This window comes from Quercus lobata, chromosome 11, assembly GCF_001633185.2.
Source record: "Quercus lobata isolate SW786 chromosome 11, ValleyOak3.0 Primary Assembly, whole genome shotgun sequence".
NCBI lineage: Eukaryota > Viridiplantae > Streptophyta > Magnoliopsida > Fagales > Fagaceae > Quercus > Quercus lobata.
In genome coordinates, this window is record NC_044914.1 from 3268876 (window position 1) to 3288161 (window position 19286).

At 36.1% G+C, this 19286-nt stretch overlaps 1 protein-coding gene across 2 annotated transcripts; it reads left to right on the forward strand.

The window, feature by feature from the left end:
- Positions 1-3915: 3915 nt before the first annotated feature.
- Positions 3916-18037, forward strand: LOC115968331 (1-phosphatidylinositol-3-phosphate 5-kinase FAB1B). 2 transcript variants are annotated; one of them, XM_031087705.1, is made up of 13 exons: positions 3916-4247; positions 4571-5048; positions 5354-5704; positions 6520-7260; positions 7929-8082; positions 8234-8578; positions 9012-9917; positions 10026-10357; positions 11012-11135; positions 11222-11392; positions 12851-14377; positions 16656-16922; positions 17354-18037. In XM_031087705.1, the coding sequence occupies exons 2-13, from the start codon at positions 4657-4659 to the stop codon at positions 17675-17677; spliced, it is 5634 nt and encodes a 1877-aa protein (XP_030943565.1). In that variant the 5' UTR covers positions 3916-4247; positions 4571-4656; the 3' UTR covers positions 17678-18037. The 2 variants fall into 2 exon arrangements, with proteins under 2 accessions (XP_030943565.1, XP_030943566.1); XM_031087706.1 differs by having other exon boundaries at positions 4571-4761; positions 5067-5704.
- The last annotated feature ends 1249 nt before the right edge of the window (positions 18038-19286 follow it).

Consider the following 19286-nt stretch of genomic DNA (forward strand, 5'->3'; position numbering starts at 1 on the left):
AACATCCCATCTTCCATAAAACCCAGGAATCTTTGAGTTGGAAAACAGCCATCGCTCAAAAAAGAAACCCACAACATGCATCGCTCAACTTATCCTTCCTCCCTTTAAATCTCATTTACTCGTAGCTTCTCCATAAAAATGTTGTACTTCATTATGTGAATAAGATTGTCCTTGATCAAATCCTAAACCTCGTAGATTTGAACATCTTTATTGATAGTTCTCAATTATGCAAGATATGGGGTCTAAACCGCTAACAACCAATGGAGAAACATGGAGATGCCTAATCTTTACCTTTATATTGATTAACCCATGTAGATTATTTTGATATTTGTTGTTATTCACTGTTTGTTTTGAAATAAAATATTTTTTTTTGGAAAATGTTTTCCCATTTTTAGGTATTTGTTTACAAGTAAAATGTGGTCAAACTTGTAAAATATTTTCTATTGACCAGAAAATCCTTTATAGAAAATTATAAAAAGTTTTACCTTTAGAAATTTGGTAAAATATTTTGGTAAAATATCTAGTGGCTAAGTCACCGATTTGGTGGCCAGAGCCCCACTCCAACAACTGGTGCTAGTTGTTTGGTGGCCAAAGTCGCCACTTTGGTGACTGGTGTCAGCAGTCTGGTGGCTGGAGTCGTCGAGCGGCTTTGGTGACAATTGGTAGGGTTCGACGATGACTGATGTTGACCAACGACGACCGATGTTGATGATTTGGTCACTAGAGACATCATTCCAATAACCGTTGTTAGGGGTCCGACAACCGAGGCCACTATTTTGCTGGCCAGAGACACCGTTTTGGCCATTGGTGCTGATAGTTCGGTCATCAAGATATGCCAGAGCCATTGTTTTGGACATCAGTCTTGAGTCTTGACAGTCTAGTCACCGGACCTTTGACACTAGTGGCTTCGGTAGTTGAGCTACTAATTTTGATGGTTAGCTTGAATAATTTTGCTTGTCATACAAAATATCTGAAAATATTTTACTAAAAATATTTTATATGTAATTTTTTTTACTTGTAAAATATTTTATTCCAAAACAAATGAAGCATAAGTTACAATCCATTCTGTTGAGTCTTAGGCTTAATTTATGTGTTTACCAAAGGCCCAAACTATTGAGTGTGTTCACTCTTAGTGTTTGTTTGACAACAGTGTATTTAGTTTTTTACTGAATTTTTTTACTGAAAGTGTACTAAAGTATACTTGTATTTTGAAAAAAAATTATAAAGTGAAAAAAAAAGCATGAAAAAGTTAAATTTTAAAAATCCGGACATAAAAAATAAAAACTAAAAGTTGAAACTAATGCCGAGCAAACTCATAGCAACACGTGTTTAAGGTACCATCCAAGGAAAGAAAAGAACCCCTCTTGACATAAAACATAAAAGATGAAGTACGGAGTTTCATATAGAAATTGGGTGGTAAGGGGTGCGTATAAAGGAGTGTTCACAACGAAATAAATTTTTTTAGTAAATGTATTAAAATTGGGTGATGTTCTCATTTTAGAAAGGAATAAAAATTTTACACGTGATGATAATATGAATATCCACCTTTGCACAAGTGAAATAAAAGGTGACAAGTGTGTTTGGCTTTTGCTTATTTGATTTTAGCTTTTTGCAAATAAGAGCATTCTCATCAAAGATGTTTTAAGTGCTAAAATGCTATTTTTAGCATCTAAAACCACAAAATGCTGCTCCATCAAACATGCTATATCCTAATAAATTTGCCATCTGGCTACAGTGCGTTCTCATTTTTGAGAGCACACTGTAGCAAGGTATTATCATTTTTTAAATATTTTTCTTTCTCCCTTTTTAGACTCTCACTCTCACTCTCTCATTCTCGTTCTTCCTCATCTCTCTTTCTCAAATTCTCCATCTTGTGGGTTTGATGGGTCTCGATGACTGCAAGTGAGTTATGGGTTCGATGGTGGTTAGCGTTGGTTGAGATTGTGGGTTGAGGTTGGTTGAGGCTGTGGGTTTGTGCTGTGGGTTGAAGTTGGTTGAGGCTGTGGGTTTGCGCCGTGGGTTGAGGTTGGTTGTGTCGAGGGGTTGAGGCCGTTGGTTGTGGGTTTGTGGTAGTTGGGTTGTTGGGGTGGTGGTCATCGGAGAGGTTGAGGTGGGTTTTGGCTATGGTTTTGTGGCAGTTTTGTGGTAGGTTTTGGCTGCAGTTTGTGTTGTGGTTTATTTATTTTTTTTATTTATTTTGGTGGTTGGGGGTTGAGGTTGTGGTTGGTGGTGGTGGTTGTGGCTGTGACCGTGGTTAGAGGTGATGAGCTTGAAAAGCTTAGGCCATGGAGGTTTTGAGAGCAGAATATTAGAGAGAGGGAGAAGCTTTTAGACCGGGTTGAGAAAAATGGAGAGATAGTGGGAGAGAGAGACAGAGGGAGAGTGAGAAAAAAAAAAGAATAAAAAAGAATAAAGAAAGAATATTTAAATGAAGTGTTAAAAAAATAGAAGTTTTGATGTAAGAGATATTGTAAAGTGATGTGTTATATGTTATAAAGTTGGTTTTTGAGATGGTAAATGCTAAATTTTTTAGAAGCTTTGATGGGAATGCTCTTAATAATTGAAATTTTAGCTTTTTTTTAAATTTTTTTTTTTTTTATACCTTTAGCATAGAAGTTACTAAAAACTATATTTTTTTGATAAAAACTATATAAATAAAATGTTCCCAAACTCAATAAGTAGATTTTTTGGTTCAAAGTGAGCTTATTTGTTTAAATTTATATTTTGTTTCATTTAAGCAAATAAGCTAACTAAATATATATGATTTAATATAAAATAAAATTCCCATAAAATATATTTATATCGTGGTCAAATAATTTTTTATTTTTTATTTTAAAAAAACTTCAAAACTCATTATACCATGAATGATGATGTTGGTCAAGGTCTCAAGTCAAGTGAGTAGGAAACTGGAATATAATAGAAAAGAAACAATCCAAATCAAATCTACCTAATACATTTTAGAGAAGAATCTATCATATGAATTTTGTCGTAGCTTGTATATATTTTTTGATAAAATTTATCGTAGCTTCTAAAGTATTCTAGTAAACTCCTAATTAAACAAAACAAAAGTTCATTATTACACGTTGAGTGTAGAGCGTTTCTCTACGCGACCAAGACAGAAAAAGAGGAGTTTAGTAGAATACCAAACTTATACCAAACACCTGGTACACAAAAAAGAAAGGGTTGGAATTAGAATGGTTGAGTTTATGTCAGGTGGCCAGTTCTACTAAACACATTAAAATGCGGATACGTGATCAGTTTTAAACACGTTTTCTTATTTTAACGTGTTTAGTAAAACTGACCACTAAACAAAAACATCTCTCAAATTAGAAAACCACCCATATTATGATATACAATAAAAGAACTTTCCAAAAAATTTCATAAAAAGAAAATCCAAAAACGTTAATTTTGTCCTTTTGGGAATAAAAGGTATTTTAAATAATAAATTAAGATAAAAGTTAACTGATGTATTGGTTTAAAAACTATTTTATCAAAATATTAAAAATGTTCTAAAATAATTTATGAACAATTGCGTTAATATGATATTTTCAAACCGCGTTAAGTGATTTCGGAGTAGATTAGAACTTTAGATATTTTTTTTTTAGAAATCTTAGCTAATAGCTGTCATCTTTACCTTAAATTTTAGCAAAAAACAAAAAAAGAGTGTCAAACTTAAAATAATATTATAAATTAAAAAAAAAAAAAGAGAGAAAAGAAAAGAAAGTAGTTGACACTTGACGGTGAGAACTAAAGAGAGAGAAAGTAAATAAGAAAGAAAAGAAGGTTGGGATTTCTGCAAGCATGCTACAACATCTGTAATTAATGTCATAATAATATATATCTTATCTTTTTAAAAAAAAAAAAACAAAAAAAAAAGTGAAAAAAACTTGTGCGGTTAGCATTAAAAAAAAAAAAAACAGCAACATCGTATTGGGTGTGTGGGGAATATATTTTTGATTATGACAGTGATTTTTATCGTGTGGAATCCAGAATTCCAGTGCCTTATTGACAAGGGTTTTTGGTTTCATCTATGTTATTGTTAAATTGTATCGAGACAATATTGACAATAACAGACATTCTTTTGAGAATTTCTGGGAACCGAAACTGAAACCGAAACTGCAACTGCAACTGCCACTGCCACTGCCTCTGCCACGTTGAGCTGTTCGGTACGGCTTTTCAATTTCAGAGAGTTGTGTGTCGGATTGAGTCTTAGTTCTTATGGCCAACCACAGCAAAAACTGTCCCAGGTAATCTTTTTTTGCTAGTTTTTAGTATTTAGTACTGTTTAATCATTTCTGTTCTATTCTATCTTATAATCTTATGTTATGTTAAGGAACAATTAAATTTAGGACTATTACTCCAATTCCAACATTGAAATGCAACTATTTGTGTTTTTTTGTTTTTTTAAAATTTTTTAAAAATAGTTTATTGAAACTTGTTTGGTTCATTATGTATTCAGTTATGAGTTTTCTTTGGTTGTTGGGTATTTTTCAATTTCTTGAATTTTATTGTTTTTGTTTTGTATTGGATTTGATTGTGAAAGTTGATGTGATTTTTTCACCATGAATAGGACTGGACGGTTGTGGTCTCATCAATATGGTGGTAGGAGTGTTTCACAATGATTGGGGTTGAGTTGGGTGTGATCCACCTTTGTCCATGGACACCCCCGACAACAACAGCAGCAGCAGCAGCAGCATTAACAAATTGTTTGAGTTAGTAAACTTTGTCAGGTCCTGGATCCCTGGCATTCGCCAGTCCCAGGCACAGCCAAGCAGTGAAGGCAATGCGTCCCAGTCACAGTCAGGCAATGATGGCAATGTGTCGAGGTCGAGGGACTTCTGGATGCCTGATCACAGCTGTAGGGTATGTTATGAGTGTGACTCCCAGTTCACCATTTTTAACCGCAGGCATCATTGTCGACTTTGTGGTAGGGTTTTCTGTGCTAAGTGTACAACAAATTCAGTTCCTGCCCCATCTGACCGCCCTAGGTATAGCGCTTGGGAAGATTGGGAGAGGATCAGGGTGTGTAATTATTGCTTCAAGCAATGGTCTGTGCAGGGTCCCAGGCACAGCCAAGCAGTGAAGGCAATGCGTCCCAGTCACAGTCAGGCAATGATGGCAATGTGTCGAGGTCGAGGGACTTCTGGATGCCTGATCACAGCTGTAGGGTATGTTATGAGTGTGACTCCCAGTTCACCATTTTTAACCGCAGGCATCATTGTCGACTTTGTGGTAGGGTTTTCTGTGCTAAGTGTACAACAAATTCAGTTCCTGCCCCATCTGACCGCCCTAGGTATAGCGCTTGGGAAGATTGGGAGAGGATCAGGGTGTGTAATTATTGCTTCAAGCAATGGTCTGTGCAGGGGACAACAGTAGCACGAGTTGATAATGATAATGGCATCCAATCCGATGCACCACCCAGCCCTGCTATCAGTCGATCACCGTCTGCAACTAGCATGGCCAGCAGCAAGTCCAGTTGCACTTATCAAAGTAGCTGCAGCACTGTTGTTTCCACTCCTTACTCCGCTGGACCTTACCAACGCGTGCCATATACTTCTTCTGCTCATAGCCCTCCTCAGTCTGCTCGTATGGACTCAATTATGGTTGAGCAACACAGTCTTACATCCGAGAGGAGCACAGGTGCCAGCTTTGCCTCTGCCATAGTGCCTCCATCTCCTAACCGATTTGGCTATTGCTTCAACGGGTATCTCTTCTCTTGCCTTACTTTGCATGAGTTAGTACTCTTAACTCTGAATGGGCTCTGATACCAATTCTGATATTGGATCTTTAGGAACTCAACACTAAATTAGATTCTTGATGAGATCTTGAATGTGTTGACGCCTGTTTGGTATTGAACCAATGAAAAGAACATGAAATAAAGATAAAACACTAGGTAATCACACCTAGGTAGGAGAAGGCAATCTCATCCTCAAAGCTTAAAAGAAGCTGCTGGAACTTAACTTATAAAATCAATCTCACTATCAATGTTATTGACTATAATAAAGCCTTTATATAGGCTATTGCCAAATTCTTTCTTAGAAGGACTTAGACTCCTAAATAACCTATTCCTAGAAAGATTAGAATTATTAATAACAATGAAAAAATATTTCAGAATTTCTAAACCAAATAGGAAAAGGATTCTAAACACAAAATTTGGATATTACCAAATTGCCCTTATTCTAGTTAACTTAATTAAAACTGAACTAACAGCTTTTTAACCTTGTAAACATAATACATAGACTCAATAGTAACTAAAGTAACTTACGAAAGGTGCCAAGAAAGTCTCACATCAAAACTATACCACAAATATTGAATCTTTTGGTATTTAATCTTCTTTTTCCTTGAACATTTTATTATCCACATCAGCATCAAGCCACCTTCTTCTGATGTTGCACTTGTGATTATGCTCCTATGGTAATTGTATATAACCATGATCATTAAATGTCATTTATAATGCTTCCTTGATGTTTTTCTGTTCTTAAAATGTTATGTTAATTTTTGCTTATCCTTCTTCACTAGGAGTGATGATGAGGATGATGACTATGGTGTTTGTCATTTAGATTCCGAAAGAAGACATATCTCTCGGGATTCTGACTATTATGATGCAGTTAACATAGATGAGATTGACCATGTCTATGGTCCTCATAATGCGCATCCCAATAGCGATAGCAACGACTTGAAAAATTTGAGTTCCTTACTGTTACCTGAGAATTTTGACATGAAGGGTGAGAATGGAATTAACAAACTCAGGGAAGAAGCACATGAACATGATAACTGTGATGGCTGTGAAGCTTCTGCATATGACATGGAGAGTCTGGATGCTGAACCTGTGGATTTTGAGAATAATGGGCTACTCTGGCTCCCTCCAGAGCCAGAGGATAAAGAGGATGAAAGAGAGCCTGTTCTATTTGATGATGATGGTGATGATCATAGTACTGCAGGAGAGTGGGGATATTTACAATCTTCAAATAGCTTTGGTAGTGGGGAGTCTCGTAGTAGGGACAAGTCATGTGAGGAGCACAGGAAAGCCATGAAAAATGTGGTGGAAGGGCATTTTAGAGCTTTGGTATCTCAGCTTTTGCAGGTTGAAAACCTACCTGTGGGTGATGAGCATGACAAGGAGAGTTGGTTGGAGATAATTACATCTTTGTCCTGGGAAGCTGCCACACTTCTTAAGCCTGATACAAGCAAGGGTGAAGGAATGGATCCTGGTGGATATGTGAAGGTTAAATGCATAGCTTCTGGGTGTCACAGTGGGAGGTAATTATTAGACCAAGGATTTATAATTCTACTTTTATCAATGCAACCAACTTAACATTCTTTTGGCTTGCTTCTTTTGGGAGGCCATGTCCAAATAATAATCTTGAGCTTGTTGCAACTGACTGTCTTGTCTTTATGTTTTGAAATATTCGGGAACTTATAAGTGATTCTATTTTTTTTTTTTAGAATATTATATAGATTTTAGTCATACCCTGATGCTGAACCATTTATATGGCCAAGATGGAAGCTAACTTGTGTTTAATGGATGTTTCAAATTCTCAGTTTTGACTTGGGGAACTGTATGCAGAATAGATGCGTCAAATGCTTGATAGGATAATCTGTCCCCTTTAATATTGTTTGTCTTCCATAACATGTGATTTGCCTCATGCTTCTAGTGGAACGATCAAGTCTTGGTTGTTCACATTTTCTTTTCTTATTATCTGGGGAAGTACACTGGAGAAGATGCAATTTTTTTTTCATATCATTGGTAGTAAGAATAAGATAGAATGTCTTCTATATAAGGCATGGCCCTGAATTATATCTAAAGGTGAGTAGGAAGTTACGAACAGCAACTATGATTGGGAGATTCATGAAATTTATCTTCTTGTTGCTACCTACCAATGTTATCTTTATGGATGATCTTTAATTCTTTTCTTCTTTTTACCTAGTGTGGTGGTCAAAGGAATTGTGTGTAAGAAAAACGTAGCTCATCGGCGAATGAAAACAAAAATAGAAAAACCGCGTCTACTAATACTTGGAGGAGCTTTGGAGTATCAGCGTGTTACCAACCACTTGTCGAGTTTTGATACTTTGTTGCAGCAGGTTTAAATATTTACCTTTCCTCATCATAGCCTTGGGTGCATGAATTTTTAAAGAGGGATCAAGTTCACAAGATACTCTAATTACTCACTTTCTGTCATTCACTAAGAAAAGTGGGATGTTTCTTGTTTTGGTGTTCTTTGTATTCTTTCAGGAAATGGACCATTTGAAGATGGCAGTTGCGAAGATTGATGCTCATCACCCTAATATCCTTTTGGTTGAGAAGTCAGTTTCTAGATATGCTCAAGAGTACCTTCTTGCAAAAGACATATCACTTGTTCTGAATATTAAGAGGCCGCTTTTAGAGCGTATCGCACGCTGCACTGGTGCAAAAATAGTCCCTTCAATTGATCACTTTGTTACGCCAAAACTGGGGTATTGTGGCTCATTTCATGTGGAGAAATTCCTTGAAGCGGATGGCAGTGCTGGTCGTGGTGGGAAGAAATTGACAAAGACACTGATGTTTTTTGAGGGTTGTCCAAAGCCTTTCGGTTGTACTGTAAGTCCTTGAATACAAAAAACATGTTCACACACAAAATATATTATTAAGTTTATTCTGTTTCAATTTGGTTTACAAGTCTGCGTCATTGGCTTAATGGTGTCTTGTTTTTGAGGCCATGTGCATGGTGTCTGGACTGACAGTTTTCTAGTTTCATCCAACATAACATATCAGTGAACTTAGAAAACTAGTGTACTGGAGTTGCAAGTTGGTTAGTGAGGGCATATAGAACAGGGTTGTTAGTATGATTTGTTCCTAGCTTGGACCAATGGGACATTGCAATCAGCCAGTGGAGTACCTTAGTTACCCCATCTTATCCTAATTTTTGTTTCTGCTGATTCTAGAGAAATTGTCGTGAAAAGATTTTGGTAGATCTTTTTCTTTGCTTTTTATTTATTTATTTTTTTTAATTTTTATTATTATTATTTTTTAGATTTTGCTCAAGGGTCCCAATGAGGATGAGTTGAAGAAGGTGAAACATGTGGTCCAGTATGGAGTTTTTGCAGCTTATCACCTAGCTTTGGAGACATCTTTTCTGGCTGATGAAGGTGCTTCACTTCCAGAACTCCCTCTGAAGTCTCCAATAACTGTTGCATTACCTGATAAACTATCAAGTATTGAGAGGTCCATTTCCACAATTCCTGGTTTTACTGTTCCGGGCACTGTAAACCCTCTGGATCCTAAACCTTCCATTAAACTACAGAAATCATATTCAGGTGGAGCCCCATCTACCAATAGTGACCCTATTTGCAAAGTGGAAGGGGCTAGTCCAACTGGGTTGTCTAAAGTTCTTTTCTCCTGTCCTATTGATGCTGAACCTGCCTTTTGCTCTGTAGAATCTTCTTCTTCCTTGACTTCCCTTTCTTCTTCAGAGCAAGGTAGCTCAGCTTCTTTCTACAGTGAGCTATCCTTAAATTATGCCTTGGAGGAGAAGAATAGAACAGGTCCTAAGGAGTCTTATCAGGGTCAAACAGTTGACACAAGGAAAGCTATTATAGGTGATAATCTGGTTTCTGATTCTATTGGTGCCTCAGGGGCATTACAACAAGGTGTTGCCACTAGTCATACTCATGGCAATGCTTTGGCTGCAAATAACCTAGGTTCTCAAGATTTGGGATCCTTAAAAGGAGATACTAATAATCAGAATGAGGGGATGGGAGCTTCAAAGGAAGAGTTTCCACCCTCACCTTCTGACCATCAAAGCATTTTGGTGTCCTTATCATCACGTTGTGTGTGGAAAGGAACTGTGTGCGAACGAGCCCATCTCCTTCGAATCAAATATTATGGAAGCTTTGATAAGCCTTTGGGGCGGTTTTTACGAGATCATTTGTTTGGTCAGGTATTATTTAGTCTGTTAATTATTCTGATTCTTTTGACATAAAACATGTTTCCTCTCTTGAAAATCCAAAGACTGCAAGTTGAAATTTGGTTCACTCTTCTTTATCAGAGTTACCGCTGTCGTTCGTGCGACATGCCATCAGAAGCACATGTTTATTGCTATACCCATCAGCAAGGGAGCCTTACAATATCTGTTAAGAAACTTCCAGAGTTTCTCTTACCAGGGGAACGAGAGGGTAAAATCTGGATGTGGCACAGGTGCCTTAAATGTCCCCGGACCAATGGCTTCCCTCCAGCCACTGAGAGAGTTGTAATGTCTGATGCTGCATGGGGATTATCTTTCGGTAAATTTTTGGAACTGAGCTTCTCAAATCATGCAGCTGCAAGTAGGGTTGCAAGCTGTGGACATTCTCTACACAGAGATTGTCTCCGGTTCTATGGGTATGCTTTTTCCACTAAAATTACATTATTGTGGTAAATATGAAGTGGAATATGTGAGACAGAAATGTTTAATATGCACCAATTAATTTGAGTCCTTTTGTTCTGCTTATTTCTCACTTATCAAGAAATGAATCATTGACTGTACTATGCATATAGTGATACCTGTTTTTATGCAAATTGGACATGGGTAGAAAATTTATTAATTACTGAAATTTACAATTTTGAGAAGCACACATGTTGACTTGCATCTGTGCTCCAATATCTACTATGACTGAAGTAGTGAACTGAAATCAAGTAAATCGATATGCTTGAATATTGTGTCAGCTGTTTTGTTTGAACCAAGACATTAACTGCTCAATTGATGTTTGATTGGAAGAGTGTGTGCACTTCTGTTGTTGATGTTGGCCTTTTTTCCTATATGTAAGTTCTGGGGTTTGACATGGCATTGTTTTCATTATACGTTGCATGGTGCTTGGTTGCATGATTCTGTTGTCGCTCTGGTAGACTTGTTCAGGGGAATCTCAGGTTAAAATGACTGGTTCCATAGCACAGTGGCTGTGTGATTTGGTTTATTGTATTTTTTTCATCTTATTTCAATGAAGTTTTTTACTTATCCAAAAAAAATCTGAAATTTTTTTGCTTTTACATGTGCAGTTTTGGGAGAATGGTTGCTTGCTTCCGCTATGCTTCAATTGATGTCCATTCTGTTTATCTTCCACCACAAAAACTTGAATTTTTCTATGATAATCAGGAGTGGATAAAAACAGAAGTAAATGAGGTGCAGTGATTACAATTCCTGTTTCAAATGCAGCAAGTGATTTGGATTTTTTTAATGCTTACGAGATTATTTGTCTTGTGTCATAGCTGTGTAAAATGGCTGAAGGCCTATTTACTGAAGTGTACAAGGCTCTGCGTAAGATTTCAGAGAATATATCAAGTGCAGATTTACAAGATCCTGGTGTGAAAGCACCTGACTCAAGGCATCATATTGCAGAACTGGAAGGGTTGCTACATAAGGAGAAACAAGAATTTGAGGTAATGAAGGCTTCTTGGATGGGTTTGATTTATGAGGATTTAGGGATGTTTGGTATTGATGGCTGTTTGGTATTGAAACAGTGATTTGAAGGAAGAAGAAAAAATAAAGAAAGAAATGAAACAGCTTAGGCAATCTCACTTAGGTTTCCTAATCAATAATGTGTAGGAAGAAGGTAATCAAACCTTCAGTTTTAACAAAGCTTCTGGAATTTCACCAAGTTCAATATCTAAATTTTGATAGCTTCAATAAAAAGCCTTTATATGGAAAATTCTCTGCTCAAGTGATTTGTTGCGGGTTGGAGTCTGGGAATTAGCCTCTCCAAAATTGGGGTAAGGTTCCCTACCAACCACTACTGTCAGACCCCCACCAGAATCTGGAGCCTTATGCATTGGGTATGAACCATTTTCCTACAGCGACTAGGATTTTGTAATAAAAAAAAAAAAAAGTAATAAAAAGAACTTCTAAACCAAGTAGGAAACTACTAAAACAAAATATCTATAAAAAGAGACTTCAATACTTAAAAAAAGACTAATGGGCCTCTGGCACAGTCAATTCTAGTAAATCTGGAAATTCCTGGATTACATTATGCCTACTTTAGCCAAAGTTAAAGAAACTTAATTAAAGTTAAAACAGCAACTATCTAACCTATCTAACTAACAAAATGAGACTAATTATTAACTATTTAGCCATTGAAAGGTGCTTATTTGGCCCATATCTTTAAATAAAATTATGTTTTGGAATATTTTGAATATGTATAAGCTTGCTTCTTCTTTTAGCCTGTATCAGGTATCTTGTTGCAGTTCATGCTCCCCAAGGTTTAATTTATTTTATTCTTGATAAATTATCATTTGTCCCAAAAGCTTAAATTGTTAGAAAGGTTGAGTTTAATTATTTAACCATTATTCTATGTTTTAACACTTGCCCTCACGTGTGGATCCATCCTTTCCTTTAATAAGTGAGGCTCAACATGTGAGATTTTTAAATGGGAGGTAGAGTGGAGTCACGATTCAAACTCAAGGCCACATTCTCTGATGCTATGATAAATTACGAATTGTCTCAAAAACTTAAGTTAAAAGGAAGTGGTGAATTTAATCATTTAAACCATTATTCATAGGTTGTTAAGAAATGGTAACTTTAATCATTTACCCATTATTCTAACCATTTCAAAACATATTTGTTTATAGAGAGGTTTCTTTGTTCTATATGCTGTATATATACCTTGGCCTATGCATAAAATCAGGCCATTCACTCACTGATTGATCTTGTAGATAAAGTTATGCATTTTATCATGCAATATATAGTCCATTATCTATACTTTTATTGCTTAAAAGTTAAATCATACTTCTGTTGTCCTTGCTGCATAAAATCACTTGGCATTACTTTTAATTTTCTTTTGTGGAAAAGGAGGTCAGTTGGGTACACCATCTTATTTCTGAGTAATTTATGACATTGTTTAGGAAGCAGTAGAAAAAGTGATCTGCAAGAAGGTAAAATTTGGTCAACTGACTTATGATATTCTTGAGATCAATAAATTGCGGAGGCAGATACTTTTCCATTCTTATGTCTGGGACCAACGTCTGATACATGAAGCCAGATTAAGTAACAACAATCTCCACGAAGGTTTGAGCAGTTCCATTCCGAAACTTGTGGAGAAATCAGTTAGTTCTGTGGAGAAGCTTGTCGAGAAGAATGCGACCATGAAGGCAGGTAAAGGCTATAGTAGTTGTGACTCTCTTTTGGAGACAAAGCCTTATGTAAACCTTAACCAAGGAGGAAATGCTGGACATTTTAAAAATCCCAGTGAACTTCATAAAGTAAGTGATATGGATTTGGATATGAATCATAGGAAGGGTGTTGACCGTTCTTCTAGTAAGAATATCAGTGATGATTCTGACCCTCTGAAAAGTGGAGGAAATGTTCGAAGGGCCCACTCAGAAGGAGAGTATCCTATTTTGGAAAATTTATCTGATACCCTTGATGCGGCATGGACTGGTGAAAGTCATCCAGTTAGTGTAACACTAAAAGATAATGGCCGTTCTCTTCCTGATTTGACTGTGGTAAATTCTGTTGCAGCAAAATCGCTGGTGGAAAGTTTTGCTGTTGACCAAGCTGGGGTTGAGGTGGCTTCCACTCTTAGTTCTATGTTGCCTCCTAAGCCAGCTGACAAAATGGAAGGCTCCACAAGCTGGGTGGGGATGCATTTTCTGAACTTCTATGGTTCATTTAGCAAAAATATTTCATTGAATGCTCAGAAGCTTGGTTTTGGTGAGTACAATCCTGTTTATGTTTCATCATTTCGGGAGTTGGTTCGACAAAATGGTGCCAGACTGCTTTTGCCTGCTGGTGTTAATGACATTGTTGTGCATGTATATGATGATGAACCCACTAGTGTTGTAGCATATGCACTTGTCTCCTCGGATTATCTTTGCCAGATTTCTGAGCCAGACAGAGCAAAGAATGTTTTAGATTCTTCAGTCTCGTTGCCTCTTTTTGATTCAGTGAATCTACTCTCACTGAACTCTTTTGATGAAGCAATTCTTGATTCCTACAGAAGTCTTGCCTCCACTGATGAGAGCAACTTATCTGCTTCTGGGTCCCGGAGTTCCCAGGCTGTGGACCCACTCTTGTACACCAAGGATTTGCATGTTAGAGTTTCTTTTACAGATGATGGCCCTCCTGGGAAGGTGAAGTACACAGTAACTTGCTACTATGCAAAGCGATTTGAGGCTTTGAGGAGGACTTGTTGCCCTTCCGAGTTAGATTTTGTACGATCTATTAGTCGTTGTAAGAAATGGGGGGCCCAGGGTGGCAAAAGCAATGTTTTCTTTGCAAAAACCTTGGATGATCGATTTATCATCAAACAGGTCACGAAGACAGAGCTGGAGTCATTCATCAAGTTTGCACCGGCTTACTTTAAGTATTTGTCTGAATCAATCAGTACAAGAAGCCCAACTTGTCTGGCAAAGATCTTGGGCATTTATCAGGTATGGTGTCTAAATTTGGCCATAATGAAAAAGCTTAAAACTATTTTTAAAGGCAATCAGGATTCAGAATGATCTGATAAATGACATAGATTACCCAAATCTTTCAATGCCAACACTAAGTGATGAATTTCTTTCTACCTTAACCTTGAATATTCTTCTTAAGAAATATAGATAGTCAAGCAAGTAATATAGCTATATCACAATTTAGCTATAAGCACACTCTAGACCTATAAAACCATGTATTTTGTGATTTAATTTCAAGTCCATGTGTACCATGCTAGGAACCATGGATTCTTCAAACTAGTAGCCATATCTGTACCAGACATGTTTACAATATGGATACTCTCAGATACTGTGGGATATTTATTTAACTCTTTATTTTCTTTTGCTCACTTTCTCTCCATGAAACTAGTAGCTTAATTAGATTATTTAAACATATTTTTATAATTTTTAGCATTTGCTTTTTATCTTTTATACTACAAATTAGCATAATGATTAGTGTGTACTTAAAAAGTATATATTTATATATTAATTAATTAAATTGTTCTTGCCATATCATATCTTAAATTTTCAATAATTGATTTATTGCCACCTTCATGTTGGTGCACCATGCATACTATATTGTTATTCAAGAAAAAAGATTAAAAAAAAAATCACTTTATTAAAATATTGGATGGATATCTGACCTGTTGATTAAGGGTAAAGTGTTCTTGCCATATCTTATCTTCAATTTTCAATAATTGATGTATTGCAATGTTCATGTTGGTGCTTCTTAGGTACCATGCATACTATACTGTTATTCAAGCAACCAAAAAAAAAAAAAAAAAAAATTCACATTGTTAAAATATTGGATGGATATCTGACCTGTTGATTTAAGGCTGAATTAGAACTTTATTGCCTAAATCCTTGCAATTTTTTTATTAAAAAAAATTACAATATCATCTTTACTATGTTAGAGTTTCAAATGGAGGGTTGTAAATGAACCAAGCTGTTGAATAGCTCGAATTTGGCTTTGATAAAAGGCTCATTCATGTTTGTTTGCTTATAAGCAAGCCAAGCTTGAGTTTTTAGTTTTAGGCTCGTTTACAACCCTTTGAATCAAACCCGATACCCTTTTTTTAAATATATATTTTTTTAAACTTATTAAAATAGTGGAAAAAGTAACTTATAGAGCCCAAAAAAGGTTAAAACAGTACATAGGAGGAGTACATAGTATCTTACTTAAGTTACTATTTAAAATTCAAAAAATGAATGACAATGGAGGATAGCTCCAATCAATAGTGATCATTTATTCTCAAAAAAAAAAAAAAAAATAGTGATCACTAGAACATAGAAGCTAACTGCTCAACACTATTGAAAGTGTATTAGGATCCCTCTCTATTTGCCTTGAGATGGAGAGAGTGATGAAGGATCAAATAGAAGAAGAAACACTGAATTGAGAAATGTATAAGAACAAGTTTATTTAGAGTTTAAAAAATGTACATACAATCTGAGCACAACCCTTGTATTTATAGAGGACTTTACTAGTCTATCAGGTGCCAAATTGAATCAGAACAGAATGTTTAACTACCTGTACAACAAACTCATAACTGCATAACCACCACACCTGAATAGTTGTTTTGCATAACTAATATTATTCTGTACAACTAAATAAAAATCAATCCAACTATCTGAGTTACACTTTCAGAGAGACATTTCACGGTGAAGAAAATTTTCATTTATTTATTTTTAATGAATCTAAAAGCATATGCAGTGCCACATTATTTAAACTAAGATAATAATATGCATCTTTAGATTTGTGAAAATCTAGATCTTCATAATAAAACGGACCCTCTTCATTTCAAACAAATGGAGAGGATCCTACTCCATTGAAAGTGTGATTATTATTCTCTCTAGAGTGTTAACATGAGGTAAAGTGATACAGAATTCTAAATCTTACTACTGTCATGATGACTGAATCTCCCTTTCTAGCATGTCCTAGGCATTGCCAAATGCACGACAAATAAAAGATAGAACCTGCTACAAACACTTCATCTCCATGGCATAATGTAATGGATGATGATCTATTGTCTCACTGCTATTCTTACACTGCAAAAACCAATCCAAAACAATTTTTCTTCTCCTCCTAAAATTGTCCACTTTTAAAATATTATCTAAAGCTGTTATCCATCCATAGAATGTTATTTCATAGATTAATTTATCACATGCTTATTCTTTTCATACAACTTTGTTGATTAATTTGCTATTTGGTTTTTCTTTTGTTGGCAATGTCTTGAAGATTTCGTTAAAGCATCTCAAAGGAGGGAAAGAATCAAAGTTAGATGTTTTGGTAATGGAGAATCTTCTATATAGGCGTAATGTCACCCGACTTTATGACCTTAAAGGATCTTCACGTTCACGGTATAATCCGGACACAAGTGGGAGCAATAAAGTTCTGCTGGATCAGAATTTGATTGAAGCAATGCCAACCTCTCCAATTTTTCTGGGAAACAAGGCAAAACGATTACTAGAGAGAGCTGTTTGGAATGATACTTCCTTTCTTGCTGTAAGTTGGATTTGACTTTCATGATATTATGGGCATACACACAATAAACGATTCCCCATAGTGGTTTTGTTTTAAGCCCTAAGATGACCTAAAGTATGTAAATACTGGACCTTGCTATTTCAGTAATTTTGATGTTAGGATGGGTTAACAATCATTTGACTGGTTTTTATTTTCTTAGAGATCCTTCAAGGTTATTATACTGCTGCTACTGCCTAGTCACAGGATGGGCACCTCTGATTTCTTCCTTAGATTATCTGCCTTTAATGTTTATTCTATAGCTGAGACCTGCCTTGAAACCTTGGGTGTGCTCAGTCTGGTAGATAGCTTAGTCTCTTAATAGAACTTTTGATATGCTTCAGTGGAATGCATGCTTCTCTCACTCTGTGTCTATGTTTGTGTGTTTTCTAATATATCATTATATGTTGCCACAGTCGATTGATGTAATGGACTACTCATTGTTGGTTGGTGTGGATGAGGAAAAGCATGAGCTAGTTCTAGGGATCATTGATTTTATGAGGCAATATACATGGGACAAGCATCTTGAAACTTGGGTGAAGACTTCGGGCATCCTTGGCGGATCTAAGAACACGTCTCCGACTGTGATCTCACCTCAGCAGTACAAGAAGCGTTTCAGGAAAGCCATGACTGCTTATTTTGTTATGGTCCCAGATCAGTGGTCCTCTTCAATCCTTGTTCCCAGTGGGTCTCAATCTGACCTTTTTGATGAAAACTTGCAAGGTGGGAACTTTGATTGATAATGTGATTTCTCTCTCTCTCTCTCTCTCTCTCTCTGTATATGTAAGTCGATACAATTGTTCTCTCTTTTCTATTTTCACCTTCCTCATTCTTTCTTATTTTGTATTACTGGTATGGCTGCCTCATTGTAAGCTGTAGATAAATGCATCCTTAAATTTTGTTATATATGAAGAGGGAGAAGGCTCTTTTAATGCCGTGAAATTTTCAATGGTTGTATAGCTCCAGATAACCCCTCTTTGGAGTAATTGTACAGTATCTTGGTGTCTTATTTATGTTTATATTTTTAGCAGAGGGACATTGGCCTTCATCATGTACATCATGATATGAATTTTTGATGTTATACTTTTTTTTTCATCTTATATGAAGTTTTTCCACTTCCCATTTTCTGGATCAATTGATTAAGCTCAGGCACATGTATGTTTATGAATTATGATTGAAACTGCCCTTTGTGTACTGCCTTTATATAGCTATTGGAACCCCTTTAGGAAAGGGTGTGCTGCCTTAGATGAAAACAGAAATGGATCCATAGCCTGTTTGTTGATTACTTGATTTGTTATGAGATCACAAAGAAATTATTGAAAGTAATGATGGAATCTAATATTTGACTGTTGAATAAATATAAGAAGCCTTACATCATCATATCACTTCCTAGAAAATACTTAGGTAGTCCCAGAGTAGAGTGAAATGATGCTCTCTCCTTTCACATTCATATTCTATTTACAATTTTGTTATTTTCTTAGTTTGGACTTGCTAACACTGCGTTATTGCCAAGAATGATTTCCAACTTCTTGACTAGTGCTATAAACAGGCTATAGAGTTAAGACTCACTAACCTCATTAATGTAAGAATAAAATGCACAATTGACCCCTTATTTCAATTCTCTCTCCATCTTTCTCTCATTTATGGGTACAGGGAAGGGGTTTTTGGGCCTCTGTTGTGGTGTTTGAGGCTAATGGATTGGGTTGACAACGGGGGTTGGAGTGGCTAATGGCTTTGTGGGTTATTTGGGATTTTAGTTTTGGTGGATTGGGCTGTATGGGACCTTGGTTGTGTAATGTTTCGAGTTGTGGATCAAATGGTTTGTTTGATGGCTCTCAGAATAGAGTTGATAGTTCGAGGTTGTGGTTTTTGGGTGGCTTTGTTGGCAACGAGGTTGACCTGTGGTGGTTCTGCCCGTTAGATGGTGGTTCAAGTCTAGGCTTGATAAGATGGGATATGAAAACACAATGGATTTTTTTTTCCTCTTTTTGTGTGTGTGTGTGTGTGTAGGGTTTTGGATTGTGCTTTGCTATTGAATTTTGATCTAGGACACTTTTTAATTTAATTTTTATTTCATGATTTATCAACTTTTGAGGCCAGATTGAATTCATTTGCTAATTGCTAATTTGAAAAGGGGGGGGGGGGTTGTGGCATGCAAATGTTTTTTTTTTTTTAAATAAAATATTATAATTTACCTTGCATGACAATTTAGTCATTTTGTTTCATGTGAGTCACATGTTTACAATGACTAACTCTTTCGCCACTTTAAACCCCAAATTAGACCACGGGGGGACATTGTAGCAAAACTCTCAAATTAGGGGTTCAATCATGCATTTCAAAAGTTTGGAG

What these genes read in the sequence shown, in the direction of transcription:
- LOC115968331 (XM_031087705.1), top strand. Translation starts at nt 4,657, where the DNA reads ATGGACACCCCCGACAACAACAGCAGCAGCAGCAGCAGCATTAACAAA. An exon ending in TCTGGGTGTCACAGTGGGAG is followed by an intron (nt 7,261 to 7,928) that starts GTAATTATTAGA and finishes CTTTTTACCTAG; the next exon opens with TGTGGTGGTCAAAGGAATTG. An exon ending in ATGATACTTCCTTTCTTGCT is followed by an intron (nt 16,923 to 17,353) that starts GTAAGTTGGATT and finishes ATGTTGCCACAG; the next exon opens with TCGATTGATGTAATGGACTA.